This window comes from Neomonachus schauinslandi, chromosome 2 (genome assembly GCF_002201575.2).
Source record: "Neomonachus schauinslandi chromosome 2, ASM220157v2, whole genome shotgun sequence".
NCBI classification, from domain to species: Eukaryota; Metazoa; Chordata; class Mammalia; order Carnivora; family Phocidae; genus Neomonachus; species Neomonachus schauinslandi.
In genome coordinates, this window is record NC_058404.1 from 22,794,585 (window position 1) to 22,819,330 (window position 24,746).

The 24,746-nt window shown below is 34.9% G+C and overlaps 1 protein-coding gene across 2 annotated transcripts in view; it reads right to left on the minus strand.

The window, feature by feature from the left end:
• TUSC3 (tumor suppressor candidate 3) overlaps window positions 1-24,746 on the minus strand; it is a 267,954-nt gene that overhangs the window by 853 nt on the left and 242,355 nt on the right. The window contains exons 8-10 of one of the 2 annotated variants that reach the window (XM_044911834.1): window positions 13,204-13,278; window positions 9,455-9,545; window positions 4,831-4,886 (exon numbers count right to left, since the gene is read on the minus strand). In XM_044911834.1, the coding sequence (XP_044767769.1) occupies window positions 4,868-4,886; window positions 9,455-9,545; window positions 13,204-13,278 (185 nt within the window). In that variant the 3' untranslated portion in view covers window positions 4,831-4,867. Of the gene's footprint in view, window positions 1-4,830; window positions 4,887-9,454; window positions 9,546-13,203; window positions 13,279-24,746 lie in introns of those variants that run through there. The other variant, XM_044911838.1, reaches the window with a different exon arrangement.

Consider the following 24,746-nt stretch of genomic DNA (forward strand, 5'->3'; position numbering starts at 1 on the left):
AAGTGGGTCATTTCAATGTCTTAAAAAGAATCTTCAATCTATAATTCATTCACTTACATAAAATAACTAAACGCTTGATGTTTTTTAATGAAATTTATAGCTGAAATATATTGTACAACCAAAAAGAATGTATTTATAAATTGAGTGTCATTAGATTCTGAGTACATAAATATCTGTACATAGATGCTTGTACAGATAGAAATAAGTAAAAGGGAGCTATTTTTTTTAACTTCCCTAAGCAAAGTTTTAATCTATGAACAGAAATATGAGTTGTAAGATGGTAAGTCAATTTAAATAACATTTACTAAGTTTCTGCTTGATATTTTTACCTTTTTTCTAACACGTGGCAAGGTTTTTTGTTTTTTGTCTTGACAATACAACTTTGCAGGACAACCAGAGACAAACCATGTTTTAACCAAATATTAAAACAAAAATGAAATTAATTGTTGCTATAGTGGGAAAGCCACGTAGTTGGAAAACTCTTTAGTTTCTTAAGTTTAACATCTGGATGTTTAAATCCTAATATCCTAGGAATATATTTCTTTGTCTTTCTGAACCTCGGTTTCCTCATTAGTGAAAAGAATGTTTGTTTGGTTGATCTCCAAAGTTCTTTACAGTGCTCGTATTTTATCAAACTAGTGACCCTAGTGACACTATGTGCTCAAAGTAAACACGTATTTAATAATACTTAAAATGTTATATAATATAAAATAAAAATAAATATAATACAAAAGTATAAAATAAAAAGGCTATACAAACTAAAATAAGTACTCCATTTCTGATGAATTATTAAAGGCTAGAAACCACGTGATGATCCCTCGATGCAGTAAGACCTTGCTTCTATTTTTCAAAATAACTAGTTATGACTGCGGTCCTGTAAGGGTAACCATCTTCATGAAGAAGAGTGTCAGCAGGGAAACTTGCTCAGAGCGGTAAGCAGTGGCTGCTAGTCAATCCAAATAATCCCTAACACTGATGGCAGTGCGCAGAGATGTGTCCTTTGTAGATGAACTCTGGCATTTCCTGCCTTTAAGTTCCCCTAAAGATTAAAGGCTAAGTGAAGAATGAGGGTTAATGATGAAAAGAAAACTTGATCATAAAATACTTAAAACTTAAAGTTGAAAAAATTATGACTTAAGGAAACTGAGAATTTGTAGGGTTTATTTATTTTTTAACTGGTCTAAACATTTCCAGCTGTGTGCATTAAAGATCACCTTTTATCACTGCTAAAAATACTATACCATAAAAGCAAAAACAGTAATGTGACCCTTATGATTATTTTATACTTCCTAACTTTATAGCCCTAGAAAAGCCCAAAAGATTCTGATTTTTAGATGTTGTTAAATTCACAAAATAAAAGGATCTCTGTATCTTATTATTAAAATAAACGAAGAATCCTTAGTTACCACACTATTGGTTCACACTAGGGATTTTTCCCAAACTAAAATACTTATTTTTTCTAAAAAAAGCTGTTAAGACAATCTTTTGTTTACATTTTATTATGCAATGACAAATATGTATTTTATCTTGAACGCGATCCTATTGTCTTACAATAAAGGATAAGTTTAACAGACTACCTGTTCTTTTATATTTAAAATCTTTTTCATAAAAAGTTAAAAACTTACAAGTGTTTGTTCAAGACATTGGAAAGATCGAAGTGTGTCAAAAATGTTTGTTAAAATCTTTCTTAGAAAAGCATAAACTATTATTCTCTAGGTAATCATTCAGTATTAATATTAAACATCCAAGGTATATTCCAGTATGAGTGTTTTATATGGATTTCATCACTCGAGATTAGTCCCTCATTCCTATTTGTCAGGTTCTGACATGATTTTTTCTTTTCACATTTACCTGTCTAGTAATTTTGATGTATAATGTAACAGTTCTCCTATATTTAATTTATTTTTCTAATAGTGCTTGGATAGTATCTTTCCTAGTAATGCTTATTGTAAAAATGTTTAAAAATACTTTTATAACATGGAAACTGTTGAATACCAAAAACCAAATATACTCCTCTTACTTGGAATGTATTTTTCAGTGTTGTGGTTGGGTTCTTCAGAGCGGGAGTAGCTGCCCTGGGTACCACCATCAACTTCTGTCTGGACTCCCCTCTACCCTCTGTCATGAATGATTCTCTTCACAGGTCATGGTAGTGTGTACATGTGTTAACACTGACTACTGTAGCTAGCTTAATTTGAAGTGACTGGTCAACTGACTCAAGCAGCAACAGAAGATGGGAGGCTACATGGCAAGTCTAGAGACTTGTACACAGAAAGATGAGAGAGCAGACTAGAACCAGCATGAATATGCCCCAGAAACTCCCTCTTTTTCTAGCTTGAAGGGATGCAACTATTCCCTTCTGGTCTGTGTAATTTGATTACTGCTTGAAAGTACATCAGGGATGCAGACAGGCATTGTGTATACAAAGAAGGAATGGGATGAAGATCTCCAAAAACTTGAAAGTTTGGTTCTTTCCTAATACTAACATTCAGGATTTACTCCCTCATACTAACATTCAGGATTTACATAAAAATGTGGTCCTTGACTTGCAGAAAAGTGATGTTCCAAAAGTTTGTAGCAAGGTTATTATTTGAAATTCCAAGTAAGTTTTTCTAGAGAAATATTATTTAAAATGGTGATTATTTTCTCAAAGTTGAGGCAAAAAATGTCTGTCTCAATCAGTATTCAACAAAGATTTATTGCCCATTTATTGTGTATAAGAATATTGTGTATAGAAGGGTATTGTAAGACATGTAATGACTAAAAGTCATGGCCATTAGGTTTCTTACCTAAAGGAGAGTAAGACCTGGACACAATTAAGTATAACACAGACATACTTGATATGATGGCAAGTCCAAGTGTTACAGGAATTGAAAAACAAAGCAAAACTCTGACTTTGAAAACAAGTTAAATGAAAAGATAGTAGCCTAGGCTACAGGAATGAAGAAAGGTGCCAAAGAATGAAAATAACAGTGTGTTAGGTTCAGTATGGGGAGTATATTCAGTATGAGGAGTCCATACACTTTCTGTAAAAGGCCAGGAAGTGAATACACACTGTGGGCTGTAAGTCTCTGTTGAAACCACTCAACTAAGCTGTTGTAGAATGAGAAAAAACCTCTGGATTTGGTCACTGGGTGGTCACTGGAGACCCATATTATATGTAAAGCATGTTTATTCCTTTTTTCTTCCTGTGAAAAATCTAAGTAGGCATGAAATAATGGCTTGCATTTTGTTTTTACTTACCTTAAACTAATTATCTGTTGTTAGTGTTTTAAAAAAAAAAACAGTGTGTCCACAGTGCTCTTAAATGAATTCTGTCCAACTGGGAGCTGGTTAAATTCTCTGAGCTCTTCAGATGGACAGAATTTTCTTGTGTACTGTACTTCCTATTCTCCAACTGGGGAAGAGTCAGGGAGACCTAATGGTGACATGACACTCTGTCTTACAGAAATCATTTATGTGATTAAGGGGCAGTTACTCAGATTTCATTCTGATATTGAAAAGAAAGTGTGGAAGGGAGGAAAAGCCTTGCTTCTTTACTCAGAGCATGGATCGTCCACTGGTTGAACTGTTCAATTGGCCTTGCAGTTAGTGGAACTCAATGATTCACTGTTGTTAGGGTTTTCTTAACCTTTATTTTATATTCATAAATGTTCTAAGGGGATGCAAGAGAGAAGTACATTATGGCTGTTAGCCAGTCCTCCTTAGCCTGCTTCGTAATAGAAGATTACTGAACCCAGAAAAATTTTCAAGTCTGAAGTCAGCAATCCAAAAAAAGGCCTAGAGAAATTGAAGGCTTCCTGAGGAGAACAGAACACGATCTTTGGGATGGAAACGTTTCTAGATCTATGGTTACACAGGGCAACAACAGTTAAGTCTCACTACTGCTAAGGCCACTTCTCCACGCAGCCTAAACTGAGAGACTTAGTAACAGCTTTCATAGCATGGTTATTAATAATTAGGCATGATCAGGAAGGTGGATACTATGTCTGGGGGAAAAAGAATAATAAAGCTAGTGTGTGGAATAAGGTTGGGGGATAGGTGAAGAAGAAAAATGTCTTTTAGACCACAGGAGCTGCCTATGTTTTTACTGTTTTCAATCGGTTTTGCTGAATGGTGGAGTTTCTGTCAAAGTACGAAAGTTGCATTTTCAAGATGGAACTCACCCTCTAGGAGCTATTTTGTGCATGTCTGTTCAGACCGTGTGTTGTGAGGCTGGAGGGGTTGGAACGAGCAGTACAAAACGTAAAAGAAAAACAAAAAACAATTTTCTACAGAAATTATTTTCTTTCATATAGAGGTTCCTACTATCTAGTTCTGAAATTACCAAGTGCTGATTAAAAATCTTAGGACATACTTAAAAGATTTGTATTTTGTCTTATTATCTTGGAAATTAAAATTTATACTGTTAGTGGAAAGAGAGACGTGACTACATTTGTCCTAGGCAGAATGAAATGTATTTTTGTCATTTGTTTTAGTTCTGCTTTCCTCCCTAAAGTTATAAGAGAGAAGTAACTAAATGAAATTATATTTTGTTTGGAGTGGAGCGCCTATGCATATATGGGAGTATTTTAAAAACCTACTGTTTGTCAAATGGTTAATTCCATGGGTCAAAGTCTATTGCAGACACCTGTACCTGAGGGCTTATCTCTACAGCGAAGTACAACAGCCTAAGACTGGAATGTAGGGTCTCACAGTTAAAAGTTATCTTACATCTGTAAAACAATAGTTTGCTACAACTTGTCTTACGAATGAGAGAAATATTATGATCTTTATTTGAAAGATGAGGAAAACTGAGGCTCAGAGAAGATTAAAAGACTTGCCTGAGGTTATAGTTTTAAAGTGCCATGGTCCAAATCACATCTTCTCACTCAAAGTCCAGATCACTTTCCAATACACCACAGTGAAATACAACAATATGGAAAAAATAGTCCTTAAGATTCAATTTCCATTTGCAAAATATTATTACAAGATTTAGCACTGTATTCCTTATCTAGATAAGATAGGGGCCAGACAATGGTGCCTTTAGAGCATTCCAGCTCTTCTCCGAATCCTCTCTAAATCTTCGGTCCTTTATGTCATTCTTCAAAGCTGGAACTCAGCAGGAGAAAGACAATCCCAGTGAAATTCTTATCAGTGATAGGTATTATGGGTTGATCACCACATCATTTCGATATTATTTTTCTATTTGTACAGTTCAAGATTATATTTAATATTTTCTCTACAGATGAAAGATATACATGTAAGATATAGAAATGAATGTGAGATTGCTATACTGTATACCCTGGGATTTTTTATGCCTTGCTATGCTTGTTCACTATCATACTTTCCTCAAGATTCATATGAATGTCTCTCATTTCTAGCTGTTATTCTGTACTTTCCATTAGTGAATGTCATTCCATTTTTTTTGTTGTTGTTGTTATTCGTTATCTCTCAAAATAGCCAAGGACATCAGGAATTAAAAGTATTTTTTTAAAGACAATAGAAGATAGTTTCTATGTCCATTATAAGCTTAATTAAAATATATTTTTATTATTTGATGCCAGCCAGCTAAGACTCAATCTGAGTTTGCAGTAAGTATCTTTGTAGCTCCAGTTTCTGGAATAATTATCTTTCCACACACCACACATCCCTTTAGGTGTGTGGAATAACCTGACCACCCCACGAGGTGGAGTTGTACAATGTGGTAAACCAGTACTCTTCTTTTCACTGTTTCTATCTTAATGGTTCCTGTTGCATTTAAAGAAAAAATGTTTTTGAGTTAAATAGTAAATTAATATGATGAGCACCTACTATGCGCACAGCACTTTGCAGATACAAAAAGGTATTTTCAAAGACTCTTCTCTAAAATATATCATGATATTACAGAATGAACATGACTTTAATATATAAAACGGTTATGTATGAATACTTAATGAACAATGTAATGAAGTAAAGTGCTGAACAAAAATGTAATGAAGATGCTGAAGTTGAAGGGCTTGTACAGGTTAAGAAGGAGGTGAAGTAAATATTTAGTGAGATCCCCACTACATATCAGGCATTACAAAGTGATCATGTAACTTATCCCCACAGAATTCTGAGATAGGTCTTATACCAAGTTTACAAATGAAGAAAGAAGCTCAATAAAGTTAAATATTTTGGCAAAAGATAGATAGATAGAGAAATAATATGAGACAAACCTAACAACTGAGCCTGTCTCCAACCCCATAAAAAAACTAAAGCATGATTTTCCAAATGAAGAAAAATGAGACCCAGAACTTAGTAACTAACTCCAAGTCCCAAAGTTAGTGGAGAGGATCTAAAATTCAAACAAAGATTTGTGTGAGTGTAGAGGTAGAGCTCTTAATTACAAAATTATATATTGAACTTGAACTCAGCTCTTCTGATTGATTGTAAATATTATTTTTCCATTCTGCTACTCTATCTTGCTAAGACAACTAAAGAGTTTTATAAATAGGATGCAAAGTGATAGAATAGAGAATGTTTCTTTTCTTTTCTTTTTTTTTTTTTACTAAAGTAGAGACATGGGTCAGAAGTACTTTTATAGAAATTTTTTGAATTTTTGTAGGTCAAAGTGCATCAGTGGAAAAAAAAAAATGGGAAATTACCCCTAAGTAAAGACTATCATGTATTGCTACTAGCTCTTTGCTTTTCTTTGAAAATGGGATGCACCTAAAGTTAATCTTTATTTAATACACAAAATGAATGCAGTGCTACCACTGGAATAAATTTTTTTTTTTTGAACTATGGCTCAGATGGTAATTAGACCAAATTCTTTTTTTTTTTAAAGATTTTATTTATTTACGACAGAGAGAGAGACACAGTGAGAGAGGGAACACAAGCAGGGGGAGAGGGAGAAGCAGGCTTCCCGCTGAGCAGGGAGCCCGATGCGGGGCTCGATCCCAGGACCCTGAGATCATGACCTGAGCCAAAGGCAGACGCTTAACGACTGAGCCACCCAGGCGCCCCTAGACCAAATTCTTAATAATGTTGATATTTCACTGGTAGTTTCAAGGGACTGAGGAGCCCAATTAAGTTCATCAAAAGGTTCAGGGACAATCTGTTCTTCACTCAGCTGAACCATGCAAATAGAAAAGTTACTTAATCTTCAGTGTAAAGAAAATCCTACTTAGAAAAGTAAATTAAATATAAATGAGTTTGAAATATTTACATCTATCTGAATTAATGATAATAAGCATCTAACATTTATTGAGTAATACTATGTGTTATTTACTAATACTTGGCAATGTGTTAAGTAACTTACATGCATTCTCTCATGTAATCCTTACAACAGTCAAATGAAGTATGTAATTTTTTTTTTCCATTTACAAATGAGAAAACCAGTATTTAGAAGAATTAAGTAACTTGTCCAAGGTCACACAGTAACAGATCAGGAGGTGTTTTTGTTTTTCTTTTTTAATCAGGAATTTAAATCCAGCAAGTTTGCTTATTGAAACCTAACAGAATCTGGGAGAATTCAGTGACGGAGTGAAACCTATTGGTACTGTAGGAAAAGCACCCTTAAGCCTAAAATGTGGGAGAGATTTAAGGAAATAGGATAAATATTTCAAGCAGACACTTATCCCTTTAAATAGTTACAAAGATCAACAAAAATAACAGTGTGAAGTACTAAGAAAATATAATGAAGAACATAAATTTTAAGGTTTTGTGAGGCTTAAGATTAAAAGAAAAACAAAAATAAAACACATAAAGATCACCACACAGAAGAAATTAAAGGTTGTAGATTAAACAGAATTCAAAATTATGAAGAATAAAAAATGAGAACTATGTCCAGAACAATAACCTTTAAACTATCAGTAGTATTTCTTGATACAAAAGTTGTAACTCATAGAAATTTAAAAGGAAGAAATCGAAGGCCACAAAACGCTAAGGCATTACACCCAAGAAAGTACTTTGGCACTGGAGCTGGAGTCCCTGGCTACAGGTGATTTTTAAATTAGTATATGGTACTATGTTCAAATGTGCATTTTCACTACAGGATAGCTCAACACTTTTATCCAAAGTACAGGTATTAGCTAAAGTGGGCAGAAGTGGGAAGTTTTTCAATCTTTTTAAAGGAAAAAGTGTGTTTGTCTTTGTAGTTCATCTCAAAGTCAAGGATATGGTCTAGGACAAAACTATTCCTCCTTTCTTTTGCAAGCCTACTTCAGTGTATGTGTGCTGCAAATGATTGCATTAACTTAGCTCTTGGTCCCCAGGGTTAATAGTAGGGCCTCTCTGTGCAGACAGATACCCACAAATGTCTTTTCAGAAGTACTCAGGCCAGCACATGCCTTCTGGAATGTTTGCATGTTTTCCTTTCCTATAAAGATGGTGTCCTCTATATCATTCTCTTATTCCTTATAAACCGCCTTTATCTGAGATGAGCAAAGCTGATTTTTTTTTTTTCTTCTTTTTTAATCAAGTACTCCAATGCTTGTGCCACAGAAACACACTTCTGGGAATGCAAACTGAGAATGTGGTGCTATGTTACGTTCATAATTGACCAAGCTTCTCAAACAGAATAATTCCGTGGGAAGAGAGATCTTTTTCTTTTTTTAGCAACATCTCACATTTCCACTTCTCAGAATTATTTCTCTCTCCCACTCTTTCATTTATTAGCTCTCTCACTCTTGCTTGTGCTACCATCTTTACTTTTGCTCCAGTGAACTAGCTGTATAGACGTATACTTTCCCCCCCCGTGCTGTCAGGTTTTTAGGATTTAGCTCAGGATTTATCCAAATCTCTGGCATGTAATCTCTGCAGACCTTTTAGCTACACTTGCTTTTGATGTTTATCATCTATTTATTACCACATTCACGAGACAACTGATTAAAATTTCTGAGAAAAAAATAAAAGATAATTCAAAAGGAAAATGATGCAGTGCAATTAAAAACAAACAAACAAACAAACAAAAAACCAAGCAGGATCTACCACAACTAAGGTAACTTTAGCATAAATCCATGTGCTAGATTAAGAAAGACAGAAAACTCTTCAAATGTAAAATTGGTATTTTGGGGGTGCATACTGATTCCCTTTACTATATTTTGTTAGTTCTGAGACATGCATTTATTTACATGTCATGGGAGGAAACATACATCCTATGTAAACCTGAGGAAGCCAAAGAATTTGAATGTGAGTGATTGGATGGACAGACGAAACAAGAGAAAAAGAAATTTGATGAATTCCATAAAGCTAAAACCCACTGTATATATGTATAGAATGAAAACTATTTCATTCTAAAATGAAACTCTACTCTTCCTGTAAGGCCCCATGCCTTATAGCTCCTTGCAAAGTCTGAGCCGAACGAATGGCAGGTGCTCAAAGACTTGCTTAACTGAGTTTAAAATCACTTGGCAAATGAGTTAGCTACTTTATATTAGCCTTTAAATATACATTAACCAATGAAATTGTTTATTAGTTAAAAACATTCACATTAGTATAATGATATTACCTATAAGGATAGCCGTGGTATTTGGAACGAAATATTGAAAGTAGAAAACTGAAGAAGAAGACGACCAGGCCTAATCCCACTAGGCAAATTACTAGAAAGAGACAGAAAATGCCATTAGTGTCTAGACACATGGAACCCAAATGCGTATGTTTTATAAATGCATTCAATTAATAACAGTATACTTACATTTTAATAGTTCATGGCACATACAGGCACAACAAACCAGATAATCCAAAATACAATGTATTCATTATTTTCCACATTCTTCTCAATGAAAATGTACTCTTTGGGGTATGAAAACAACAAAAGTGACTGATCTAAGTCTTCTGGTGCTTTTCTTCTCTTACAGAGTTCCTTCCTACAAGTACTAAAATGCCTCAGAGGGATCAAAACAAAACATGTGATAAACCACAAACAAGATTACCAGCCCCTGCCTTAGAAAGCGTTGGCTATATTAGCATAGACATTTGCATTCTTAGAATACTAATAAACAGAATTTTATTCTTTTCAGATGCCATGCAATATTTACAAAGAAATGTCATTTTAGATTATTGGTTAGACTATTGCTTCGGTAAAAGTCTGTTACTTAGAAATAGTCATCCTAGTGTACAAAAAGCTAGGAATAAAACCTTTGGGAGTGAAATAATATGGATTCTGGAGAGCCAAAGGGGGGAAATCCCCCCCAGAGTAGATAATTGTGTCAAAGGGCTGTTATTTCTTTTAACAAACGAACCGAAGGCTAATATTAGAGTAGAATGGGCTGTGGTCTAGGTTTTCAGTATCCCTTTATCCCAGCCAAGTTAACAAGAGGGAAAATACTTTTTGGTTTTCTTTTCCTTTTTGTTATGGTTAGGAAGATTTTTTTTTTAATATTTTATTTATTTATTTGAGAGAGACAGAGAGAGAGCATGAGAGGGGGGAGGGTCGGGAAGGTCAGAGGGAGAAGCAGACTCCCTGCCGAGCCGGGAGCCCGATGCGGGACTCAATCCCGGGACTCCAGGATCATGACCTGAGCGGAAGGCAGTCGCTTAACCAACTGAGCCACTCAGACGCCCTGGTTAGGAAGATTTTATTCTAAAGTCAAAGAGTAATAAATATAATACATATGATGGAAATACGTATGCAAATATATAGAGTATATAAACAAGATTTATTAGTAAAATATATGCTTATAAAATTAAAATGCTTAAGAATCTGAGCCAATTAAATGTAGATATGTTTGGACTAAAAAAATAAATGTATTTAAAGAATTGAAATGGACTTAAATCTATGCCATAAGTAAGGAGAAAAGAGTTAATTCTTAAGAAAAATCTTGTATACTTGTACAATACATGTATCCTTTCATTAGTTTCAGAGAATTCTTATAAAAATACTGAAAATATCTGAAATAATTAGAAAGAAGAGAAAAGAAATGAAGGCACAGGAACACAAGGAAAAGTTAGTTCAATATACTTCCGTAATGATGAACTACATTAAAAAAAAAAATCCTTCTAGCAGGTCTGAGACCAGGTTTAATTACAATCCTGGAAATCAAGGAGTAGATAAGTTCTGACACTGTCAAAAAATGGTCTAGGAATCTGTCAGTTTTCTTGCAGCTCTGTAGGAATATCATTCTTTCAGTTTTGAGTATAAATTGCTGGAAGTCATAAGTGCTTAACAACATTCAACTGTAGCCTCTGTGACATCCCATTTCAGACAAAGTTCATGCAGTTGAACTTCAAATGAATATTGGCAGAAGATAAAGTAAAAAGTAAGTTGCTGAATATCCCAAAATGAAAAACACCTTTTTAAAAATATGTAGACTATCCAAGTATGCCAGATACCAGGCACTGGATACAACAATAATAGCATCCCTTCTTACAACAACCTTATTAAACCTAGAATTAATTACCTAATGCTTTATTTTACACCTTACCACATTTGGTATTTTTATCAAACACTTCATCCTTTCCTTTCTTGTTTTAAATTTTCAGAAGCTAAATAAAACACTTTTACTGCCTTTGCCACTTTGGTTGGGCTCAATGGGAACTGAAGCTCAAAGTACATGATGAAGTAAAACAATATATTTACTTGATTCTGTGCAGTGGAACAAAACAGTGCTGCTCAAGTCCCTGTATATAGGGAAGGGAGCAGCAGAACCGAGTGAGCAGCAGGAAGGAGTTAAGTATGAATGGACCACTGCAGCCCAGACAAGGTAACATACCTGTAAGAAAGTGCTGTGATGACACAGGATCATTCTGATCTGAGCAATAATAATCACAGTAGTTGTACTATATATCAGAAAGGGGTAACTGTAAAACATATTTCCCATGTCTCTTTCTTTCTCTCACACTACACATGCATAAATAATCTGACAGTGCTGAGCGTTGGAGTGATATGTAGAGAAACATCTACCAAGAGGGAAGCTGGGAGTAGTGATTTTGTAAACTCAGTATCACAGATGTTATAAGATAAAAAAAAAATTATGTATTTATTACTATTACTTAGTTTAATAAGACAGGATATATAGTAATCACATTAAGAATTTGTCTTCATAAACACTGTCAATTGCAAGAGCATTACATTGTTCAAAAGATGTATCATAAAATGATATTCTGCACAATGCTTAACTGAAAGTAATGCATTAGATTCTTCTGTGGTTTCTTTACAATGGTGTAAAGACACTATCACGGGAAAACAAAGGACAGACTAAACTGTGTATTATATCCAAAATATTTTAACACTTAAGACAACTATTTAGAAATCACTATGATTTATTTATATACATGTCACCATAGCTAATACTTCCAAGAAGAAAATCAGTCTGGATTTTTATTTTAAACTTAATAAATCGTCTTTCTCAGACATCTACGCTTGCTCACACATAAATTCTGAGTTTAAAAAGGTTCCAGAAATGCAAAGCATAGTAGGAAAAATTTTAATTATAGGTTTAATCATTAAATTACAGAGGAACTTGATCATAATAATAAAAAGGTTTGTGGCACGAAATTTTAAGGCCCTCTCTTCATTCCTAACCTATGCTCCTAAGGGCAGATTTTTCTCCTGTGTTCTTCCCTTGTCTTGTCAAAACCTATTACTTCATAAAAATGATTTTTTTTCCTACAATCCCCCCTCCCCCCCAAAAAAGGGAACAGTTCCATCAAAGGATAAAACATAGTTAACTTGCTTAGAAACATAATGCTGGAAATCCGTGGAGTTGTAAATCTTGGAATACCACTGGAAAAGGCAAAGAGCATGGAAATGACACTATCAACAGATAACTCCTTTTCAAATGTTGATCAAAAGAAGTCTGGAGGTATTCGGAAGGTATTATATTTCAGTGTACAAAACCTATCTGAAAACTGTGAGTCCTTGAATGTATACCTGATTCTTGTGGCATAAGGAACACAGCATCTGCCAATAAAATCTCTGAAGACTCTGGCCACAGAATTGTGTGTCTCCCTGTAGTGTGGACATTATTATGGAGACTACAGCTTCAGTAGACATGGGTCAGAGCACCCCTGGCAAGGGCTGACAGCTTGCCTTTATGTGCAATTCCACAGAAAATCACCCAATCCCATTTTGGAAGAAATATATTTTTAAGTATTTGTACACTCACATCCAAGAAATAGAAAAAAGTAAAACAAAAACAAACTGCAACCTTTCTCATATCAGAACATTTCTTTAGAAATTTATGTTTATTAAGGATTTTTATATATTTCCCATTTTACTTAAATCTTAAAACTACAAAAATAGCAACACAGACTTACTCCGTCTTTTTCCAACATCTCCCTTGGATGTTGCTGCTTCATTTAGAAGAACCATCCCCATGGTGATAGCAGCATCTATAGTAGTTGTCAAGGAAACAGTAGAAATACATGCGAATCTATTAATTTTTCTGGACCTGGACACCATGTGTTCTGTTCCAGAATGGGTGGGTTACAACTGCACACAGAGCTAGCTATGATTTAACTCTCTCCATCTAACAAAAAATTACCATTCTTCGTGTGTTGCATATGCCTTAATTTTAAAAATAAATAACGTGAAACTGTGAGATTTTGAAGGTCTAACTCTAAATGTTAATTAAGTTCCACGACTTTCATTTTCTTAGCACATAGGAATTATATGGATTCCCATAATCAGTTATATACCATTTCACATTATAGATGTAGATATATACTAGTTATAGTCACAGGGACAAATTTCATCGGCAATCATAGAAAATCACAATATATTTACTCCAGGGCTTGTGTGCATAGCTTTCTTTTTCTTGGCTTCTATTTCATGTGTTGTTTCACAGATTACCTTGTTTAAAGAAATATTTATTAAGGTCCGGTATTGTGTCACTTGGAAATTTTTGTTACCAATTACAAGTCTTACAAAAGCAATAAGCATGTTATAATAAAACGCTCTCACAAATTTAGCAGGATCTTAATTTAGTTAAATTGACAAAATTCTGTACTTAATATGTCTGCTTGCAGCAGGATGAATATATTCATACCGTACTGAAAGATGCCAGAGATTAAGAAAATGATAGGAGCTTTTTACTTTTATTAGAACATTCTTTGCTATGTTATTAAAACAGGTTTGACAAGGACTATTGTTAAGATTTAAGAACTCATCAATTCTGGAAATATATTATGAATTCTGCCCAAATGACTAACAGATTGAAAAATGAAAACTAAAATAATTTTAGCCCAGAAATTCCTCAATTTGGTCAAATTTATTATGGTCTCCTTGTATTCATTTCTACTGCTATATATGTACAACCAGCATCAGTAAGTCTGCTGTAGAGGATATAGCTAAGTGTCTTCTACTCCAAACAGTGAAAGCTACAAGAATATTATTTGGCTATGTCTGTACAATTAAATGGAGGAGGTCAGGGAAAATTCTGCAGAGTAAATATTTCCACTCTATTTTCATAACCATTATATATCAAAATATTGATTAATAATTATAAAGTAATTGAGTCTTTCATGACCATATTATCCAACTTCGGGAAAACAATAAATACCTGACTTCTCCAGTTAGGCATTTATGCTTACAATAATCTCTCTCTATATGAATGGCTTTCAGTCTATTCTATTTAGCAATCTTTTATGGAACCCTTATTGGAGAAAACCAACCAGCCAACCTTGATGGGAAACCTGCTGCATACAAGAGAAAAGCCTCCATCAGCATTATGCAATACCAGCCCCTCCCACTCCCCGTTCTCACACCAAGCCTAACATCCATATATACCATACACTACCAATGAACTTTTAGGGAACCATGATACATAGTTTGAGAACCATTGGAATTTGGGTAATTCTTGAGTTCCTTGAGTTTCAGTCATGTCTTGATGGCCTGAAAAGAGTAATGTAAGAGAACAAATATTTCATTTTACCAGTATGGTAGTCTGTGGACTTAAAGGATTCATTCTTAAAATGTTTTGGACAATCCACTGATAAAAATTCCTTTGAGCCTAGAGTCATAGGACTATGCTAATAATAAAGTGATGGAAAAAAAATGAAAAGTCCCTATCACTCAAACTGCTCATATGTAGGGAATTTCTATTGCTTAGTGGAGCTAAGCTACTGTGACTGTTTAGATCATTAATAAGGAGTTAAATTAGGTTTCCCTTTCATCTTTCTCTGGTTACATCTGTCCAAAATCCAGAAGTAACAAAGTTAAAACCATCACATCAATAAATAGTACCTAATAAAAGTTTATTGGGAGTGTAATAACAGTTTTTAAACTAGGGGTCCCCAAATTCAAGGACTAATATAAAACTCAGGGACATGAAGTTACAGAATAGCTTATTTTTTTTTAAAGATTTTATTTATTTATTTGACAGAGAGAGAGACAGTGAGAGGGGGAACACAAGCAGGAGGTGTGGGAGAGGGAGAAGCAGGCTTCCCGCGGAGCAGGGAGCCCGATCCGGGGCTCGATCCCAGGACCCTGGGATCATGACCTGAGCCGAAGGCAGACGCTTAACGACTGAGCCACCCAGGCGCCCCCAGAATGGCTTATAAAGTAAAAATGAAGAAGCTGTTGACCTTCACAGTGATTGGTTATTACAGTGGGGGTTTCCACACAGGGGATTGGTTACAAGTGATAGATCTCTCATGCCATTTTTAGGAAGATGACTTCAGTTTCTTTTATGATTATCAGAGACATTTAAAAGAAATATCCCAAGTTAAGTTTCACTTATATTCATGAAAAGGGCTAGATTTAGTTTTGTTCATGTGGCTTAAATGATTTTGTCTGCTAAGGGAATTCTTAAGTCTGGTTTCTATTTTGTAAGTCACCTTAACACCCTTTATTATATTCAGGTACAAATTTGAATCTACACATTTGAATATACACATTTGATCTGAAAACTGACACAGGATTCCAGATTATTTTAACTCTAACAAAATACGTTTTGCAAATATTCACAATATAAATGACATTTAAGATGATTTTATGTAGATATTATAAGTAAAATAAATACCACTCCAAATGCTTCTGAAATTCCAGTAATAAAATCATGGGGAAAATGGAACTTTCTATTCCTGGGGAATAAGTTTTACAAAATTAAATGCTTAACAATTTTAATAAAAGTAAAGCCATATGTAAAAATATTTTCAGGATAAAATTTTATATATAAACACCCATGTGCACATATTCACAGATACAATCTCAAGAAAAAGTATGCTTTATTAGGCAAAAGAATACTGGATATTAACTATGGTTACACAAGTATAACATATCTTTATTAAAAGATCTTCATACCATTTTTGACTACTTTTCCTCTGCAAATAGTTAAGTTACAATGTGAAAACTATGTGAATAACATGGTTCTTGTTAGAATTGTTTTTGAATTTCACGCAAATTCACTTTGTGACAGAATCATAGGATTTTCATAAGCATAATCACATTTTATTGCTTTATCTTACTGATGCACAATTGTTTCCAAATGTTTGCTATTATAAATATTCCTACAAGGTTATCTGTTTACATGTACATGTGCAATATTTTCTTTAAGATCTACACTTAGAGGCAGAGTTTTTAGAGAGGGCATATGTGTATTATCAAATTTACTAAGGTACAGTCATATTGTATTTTTCTTATATTTCACCAATAGTTTTGCCAAACTATTGATTTTATCAAACTGATGAGTGACAATCTGTATTAAGATAATGAACTTTGTAAGTTCATTCCTCTTTTTGTTTAACCTTTAGTATATTGCTCTTTTTTTTTTGCTCATTTCCCCATAAGTCTTTTACCCATATTTGTATTTTTTTAATTTGTACGGTGCTTCCATTTTCTGGACGCAAATTGATTCAAGTGTTGTATTTGGATTCTTCCTTTATGTGTTGTCTTATATATATGTATGTATGTGTTTAATACTAATAGCCAACATTTATTTACCCCAACTGTGTGCAGGCAACTGAGCTAAGCTCTGTGCATGGATTTCTATCAGTAAGCCTTCTAACAGTGCTGTGAGGTGGGTACTGTTTTAGTCTGACTTATAAATTGGGATAATGAAAATTAGAGATCAATAACTGGCACAAGGTGTTCAGTAGTGCTGGAGCCAGAATTCAAACCAGGGCTATCTGAGCCACTGCCCATCTGCTCTTAACTACAACACAAGAGAAGTCTCCTCTCCTTTTTTCTTTTTATATATTAAAACCTTAGTATGTTTGACATAAGACATTGTGTAAATTTAAGGGGTACAACATATTAATTTGATATATATTGTAATTTGATTGCCATTGTAGTGATAATTATCACCTCTATCATTACATAATTATCCTTTTTTAAAGGTTGAAATAACTAAGTTCTAGACTCTTAACAAATTTGATTATAGTACAATATTGTTGTCTATATTCATTTCACTGTGCATTAATTCTCTATGGTTTATTTGCTACCCATTGTTAACTTTATACCCTTAGTTGTCTTATCACCCTTCCTACCATCCTGTGGTAACCACCATTTTACTGTTTTGACAAGTTTGGCTTTTTTTTTTTTTTTTTTTTTTTTTATTTGACAGAGAGAGAGAGTGAGAGCGCAAGCCAGGAGACAGAGGGAGAAGCAGGTTCCTCACTGAGCGGGGAGCCTGACATGGGACTCGATCCCAGGACCCTGGGATCATGACCCGAGCCGAAGGCAGCCGCTTAACCAACTGAGCCACTCAGGCGCCCCGACAAGTTTGGCTTTTTAAAATTCTGCATATAAGTGATACCATACAGTAGTTGTCTTTCTTTGACTGATCTCACTTAGCATAATGTGCTCAAATTCCATCCATATTGTTGCAAACAGCAAGACATCCTACTTTTTCATAGCTGAACAATATTTGTGCATCAGTTTTTTTTTTAACCCTTCATTTATCAACAGACACTTAGGTTGTATCCATATCTGGCTATTCTAAATAATGCTGCAGTAAACACAGAGGTGCATGTATGTATCTAAACTAGTGGTTTTGGACACATACCCAGAAGTGCAATTGCTGGATTATATGGTAGTTTTATTTTTAATTTTTGAGGAAACTCCATACTGTTTTTCCATAGTGGCTGCACCAATTTACATTCCCATCAACAGAGCACAAGGATTCTCTTTTCTCTACAGCCTCACCAACATTTATTTATCTTTTTGATAACAGGCTTAAATTATAACAGAGTGAGGTGATATCTCATGGTGGTGTTGATTTGCATTTCCCTGATGATTAGTGATGTTGAGCATCTTTTAATATATCTGTTGGCATTTGCATGTCTTCTTTGGAAAAATGGCTATTTAGTTCCTCTGCCCATTTTTAAATCAGGTTGTGTTTTTGTAATTGAGTTGCATGAGTTCTTAATATATTTTGGATATTAACCCCTTATCTGATATATGGGGTTTGCAAAAATTTTCTTGCATTCTGTAGGTTGCTTTTTCATATGTTGTTTCTTTGGCTTTGCAGAGCCTTTAAATCTGGTGTAGTCCCATTTTTTTCTATTGTTGTCATGTTTTTGGTGACATATCCAAAAAATCATTGCCATCAAGACCAGTGTCAATGAGCTTCTTCCCTATATTTTCTCCTGAGTTTTATAGTACCAGATCTTATGTTTAAGTCATTTGGGTTCACTTTTCTGAGTGGCACAAGATAGGGGTCCAATTTCATTCTTCTGCATGTGCTTATCCATTTTCTTAACACTATTTGTTGAAGAGACTGTATTTTCCCCACTGAGTGTTCTTGGATACCTTGTCAAATATTAGATTTTATATGCAGGAGTTTAATTTTGGGCTCTCTGTTCTATTCCCTTGGTCTCTGGGTCTGTTTTTTGTGCCAGTACAATACTGCTTTAATTACTATAGATCTGAAGAATTGTTTGAAATCTAGAAGTGTGATACCTCTGGCTTTGTTCTTTTACCTCAGGATTGTTTCTTCTATTTCTGTAAAGAATGCCTTTACATTTTTTTTATAAAGATTTTACTTATTTATTTGACAGAGAGAGACAGCGAGAGAGGGAACACAAGCAGGGGGAGTGGGTGAGGGAGAAGCAGGCTTCCTGCGGAGCAGGGAGCCCGATCCGGGGCTCGATCCCAGGACCCTGGGATCATGACCTGAGCCGAAGGCAGACGCTTAACGACTGAGCCACCCAGGCGCCCCAGAATGCCTTTACATTTTGATGAGGATTGCATTGAATCTATAGATGGCTCTGGGAAGTACAGACATTTTAACAATATTGTTTGGATCCATGAATGTAGAATGTACTTCCATTTGTTTGTGTTCTGATTTCTTTCAGCAAAGTCTTGTGGTTTTGTTGTACAGATTTTTAATTTCCTTGTTTAAATTTATTAAGGTTTTTTTGATTTTGATGTTATTGTAAATGGGATGGTTTTATTTCTTTTCAGATGTTTCATCAGTAGTGTAAAGAAATGCAACTCATTTCTGCAAGTTGATTCTGTATCCTGCAACTTTACTGAAATTGTTGATTAGTTGCAACAGTTTTTTGGTTCAGAGTTTGGGATTCTCTCTATGATACTGATATAGATATATATAAGCTCATATCATCTGCAAGTAGCAACAATATTACTTCTTTTCCAATTTAGATGCCTTCTATTTCTTTGTCTTGATTGTTCTAGCTAGGACATCCAGTATAGTATTGAATGAGAGTGGTGAGAGTGGGCATCCTTGTCTTGTTCCTGATCTTAGAGGAAAAGCTCTCAATATTTTCCATTGAATACAATGTTAGCGGGGCGCCTGGGTGGCTCAATCGGTTAAGTGTCTGCCTTCAGCTCAGGTCATGATCTCAAGGTCCTGATATCGAGCCCCATATAGGGCTCCCTGCTCCGCAGGAGTCTGCTTCTCCCTCTGCCTCTCCCTCCCCCTACTTTTGCTTCCTCTCTCTCTCGAATAAATAAAATCTTTTAAAAAAATACAATGTTAGCGATGGGTTACTTGTATATGGCTTTCATTATGCTGAGGTATGTTCTGATGTTCTGACATATCCAATCCATTAAGGATTTTTATCATGAAAGGATGTTGTATTTTGTCAAATCTTTTTCTGCATCTATTGAGATGAACACATGATTTTTATCTTTCATTTTATTGATGTTATGTATTACATTTATTGATTTGTGTGTTGAACCATCCTTGAATTCTAGGGATAAGTCCCACTCGGTTATGGTGTATAATTCTTTTTAAGTGTTCTTGAATCTGGTTTACAGATAGTTTGTTGACAAATTTTTGTATTTGTAGTCATCAGGGATATTAGTCTATAGTTTTCTTTTGTTGTAGTGTCCTTATTTGGTTTTAGGATCAGTGTAATGCTGGCCTCATAGAATGAGTTTGAAAATGTTCTATTCCTCAATTTTTTGGCAGAATTGAGAAGGATTGGTATTAATTCTTATTTAAGTGTTAGGTACAGTTCTCCAGTGAAGCCACTTGGTTCTGGGTTTTCTGTGTTGGGAGGTTTTTGATTACAGATACAATATTTTTACTCATATTTGATCTGTTTGTATTTTCTCTTTCTTCCTGATTCAGTGTTGGCAAATTATGTTTCTAGAAATGTATCCATTTCTTCTACATTATGTAATTTTTTGGCATATATTTATTCATAGAAGTCTGTTATGATCCTACATATTTCTGAAGTATCAGTTCTAATATCTCCACTTTCATTTCTGATTTTGAGTCTTTTTTTCTTGGGTTAGCTAAAGGTTTGTCAATTTTGTATCTTTACGAAGAATCCGCTCTTAGTTTCATTGGTCCATTCTATTGATTTTCTGGTCTTTATTTCATTTATTTCTACTTTGTACTTCCCTTCTTCTGTTACCTTTGGACTTAATTTGTTGTTCTTTAGTTTTCTGAGGTATAAAGTTAGGTTGTTTACTTGAGATTATAATTTCTCAATATATGCATTTGTTGCTATAAACTTACCTCCCAGAACTGTTTTTGCTATATCCCATTAGTTTGGTATGTTGTATTTCCATTTTCATTTTATTGAAAATATTTTTAAATTTCCCTTTTGATTTCTTTTTGACCTACTGGTTGTTTAGAGATATGTTGTTTAGTTTCCACATATTTGTAGATTTCCTAGATTTCCTCTTATTGATTTATAGTTTCATACCATTGTGGTCAGAAAGGATAGTTGGTATAATTACAATCTTCTTAAATTTGCTAATATGTGCTGTGGGTCTTATGAAATCATTTATCCTGGGGAATGTTCCATGTGCACGTGACAAGACAATGTGTTTTATGCTGTTGGATGGAATGTCCTATGTCCATTTGTTCTAAAGTATGGTCCAATTCTAACATTTTCTTGTTGATGATCTATCTGGATAGGTCTATATATTGCTGACACTGGGTTACTGAAATTCCCTACTCTTACTGCATTGTGTTCTATTTCTCTATTCAGATCTGCTAGTATTTGCTGAATATATTTTGCTGCTCTGATATTTTGGGTGCATATATATTTACATTTGTTATGTCTTCTTCATGTATTGACCACTTTATCATTATATAATGATTTACTTTGTCTCTTGCTAACATTTTTGGCTTGAAGTCCATTTTGCCCAATCTAAGTATGGCTAGTCCCACTTTCTTTTGTTTACACTTGCTTAGAATATCCTCTTCCATTTCTTTATATTGAGCCCACGGGTTAGAGCTGAAATGTCTCCTACAGGCAGCATATATTTGGGTCTTGCTTTTTAAAAAAATCTGTTCAGCTAGTCTGTGCCTTCTGACTGGTGATTTCAATCCACTTACATTTAGCATGATTAGTGATTGATATATAAGGACTTACTACTGCCATCTTATCTTTTGTCTTCTGGATGTTTGTATCTCCAATGTTTCTTTTTCCCTGTTTCTTTGTAAATTTGTGGTTTTCCATGTAATTTGTTGTCTCCCCCCTAAGTCCTCCTCCATTTTTTTTGTTTCCTGTCTGTAGATTTTTAACTTGTGGTCATCATGTGGCTTAGATAAAACATCTCATATTAGTTGCTATCAGTGGGAAAAAAAAAAAAAAAAAACCTTTTCTTGATTCACCCATAAAAGTTCTACCCCTTAGTCCTCACCTTTTTATTTATTTATTTTATTTTTTTTTTAAAGATTTTATTTATTTATTTGACAGAGAGAGACACAGCGAGAGAGGGAACACAAGCAGGGGGAGTGGGAGAGGGAGAAGCAGGCCCCCTGCAAAGCGGAGAGCCCGACGCGGGGCTCGATCCCAGGACCCCGGGATCATGACCTGAGCCGAAGGCAGACGCTTAATGACTGAGCCACCCAGGCGCCCCCTCACCTTTTTATTTTTGATGTCACAAAATATCTTTTTATGCTGTGAATTCATTAAAAAATTGCAGTAGCTATGATTATTTTTAATATTATTTCCTTTAATCTTTATATTAAGTGGTTAACATACTATTCTATTATAAAGTTACAGTTTTCTATCACCTTTATCAGAGTTTTGTGGACTTCCATTTTTTTCTGTGTCTCTAATTAACATCTTTTTATTTCAACTTGAAAAACTCCTTTCAGCATTATTTATAAGACAGATCTGGTGGTGTTGAGCTTCTTCAGCCTTTATTTCTCATTCATATTTGAAGGACAATTTTATGAGATAAAGTATTCTTTATTTTTTTTTTTTTTTTTTTTAAAGATTTTATTTATTTATTTGAGACAGGGAGAATGAGAGGGAGGAGGGTTAGAGGGAGAAGCAGACTCCCCGCCAAGCAGGGAGCCCGATGCGGGACTCGATCCCGGGACTCCAGGATCATGACCTGAGCCGAAGGCAGTCGCTTAACCAACTGAGCCACCCAGGCGCCCCTATGAGATAAAGTATTCTTGACTGGTAATTTTAATCTTTCGATACTTTGAATAGGTTATTCTACTCTCTCCTGGCCTATACAGTTTCTGCTGAGAAATCCATTGATAACTTAATGGGGGATAGCTTAATCCTTTCTAGGTTATTTTCCTTTTTCCCTGGCTGCCTTTAAGATGATTTCTTTATAATTGATTTTCAACACTTTCTTGGAGCTCTTTTTGCATTGAGATAATAAGATGTTCCCTTAACTTAGTAGACTTATATGTCTAGTTTCTTTCCCAGGTTTAGGAAGTTCTCAGCTATTACTACTTTAAATAAACTCTACCTCCTCCTCCTCTTCTCCTTCTGGTATACCAATTATGCTGATATTTGCTTGTCTGATAGAGTAATAACTCTTTAGGGTTTCTTAACTTTTTAAAAATGTTAGTTCCCTCTTCTTCCAACTGAGTCATTTCTAAATTCCTATCCCCCAACTTGCTTATTCTTTCTTCCATCTGATGTGCCCTATTTTCTATGCTTTCTAATGTATTCTTTATCTCATTTATTAAGTTTCTCAGCTCCAGAATTTGTTTCTTTTTTTTTTAATTTAAATATCTTTGTAAAGAACTCCTGTTCATTAATTTTATTCCCGAGTTCACTGAATTGCCAGAGTTTTCTTGTAGCTAATTAAATTTCTTCATTCTTATGAAAAAATTTTGAATTATCAGTTAGATTATAATATTCCATGCCTTGAAGTTTGGTTGTTGAATTATCCTTTTTGTGATACCATATTAGTATGATTTTTCACAGTCTCTAATGAAATGTGCCTCTGCTGTTCCATTTGAAGTACCACCCACTTTCTTGTTTACTTTATTACATGCAGTTCAACAGCCTGGCAATTAGAAAACTTTATCTTGTTTTCCAGAAGGTGGTGCTACAGCACAAGTTTTTGGGCTTTCTTATGAGAGATGGCTTTCACTGCTACCCTCAGGAGCAGGCCTGTAAAAAGAACTGTGTTTAAAAAAAGAACAAAAAAGCAAACAAACAAAAAACTGGTGGCAGAGTCTGAGTAGGTATGGGCTTAGCACCTGGAGCTTTGGGAGTACCCTTGAGCCAGTAAGAGAATCCTCCAGGGGTAAAATCCCAGAGGTCCATGGGCTGACCTTCTGCTGAAATCCTGGAGCCTATTGCAGGAAACACTTTTAAGACCCTTTGATGTTCTTGTCTGCCTTTTTCCCTTTACTCTTCCTCCCCCCAGTCATAAGGTTCCCCCTCAGAGAGCTGGGTGTTGTTGGTCCCTGCAGCCTGCACTGCCAGGCCATCTGTCCCTCACCACTTTGCTTTTCCACCTCTTCTGCCAGAGATGTAGTTGCTATTGCTTGCCACCCTCCAAGCCTAGCAGGTGGCAGTGTTGCCCTGGGGCAGAAGGGCAGCTTGGTATGTTTTCCTCTTTTTTTCTCTGCCCCCAAACTTGTCTCTGTTCTGTTCTGACTCTGCCAGTTTCTTCTATCAGGCTGGTGGGATCCCCAAAATACTCCATCTCCAGTTAGTGTAGCAGTTTTTCACTCTCCACATTACCTTTTCTGATGGCAACAGGTGGACAAACTCCTTTGGATCCAGCCCTCTCTGAATTCCTATTCACTGACTATAGGGGATACAGAGGGGTGTCCTGGTGTATTGAGCAGAGGTACTTTTGTTTGGTTACAGATGTCCAATTACTTCTAAATCAAAAAGCAAAAGGAACAACTCATATTGTGATGATGTTGACCTCATTCTTTTTTTAAATTGCTTTGTTATGCAGAGTTATTTTAATGTGACAAATTATATATCTTTCCCTTTGAATTTTGTGGTTTCTTGCTTATGAAATCCCTACCCCTAAATCTTAAAAACATTCTCTTTCTTAGTATCTTTAAGTCAGGTAGTGTCATTCTTCTGTTCAGAACAATTTAAAAGCTTTCCATGTCACTCTGAATAAACAAGACTTCAAAATGGCCTCTAGACCATACATGATTTGCACCCTGATCCACAGCCTATACTTGTCTGCTCTTGTTTGCTCTTATCTTGTCCTA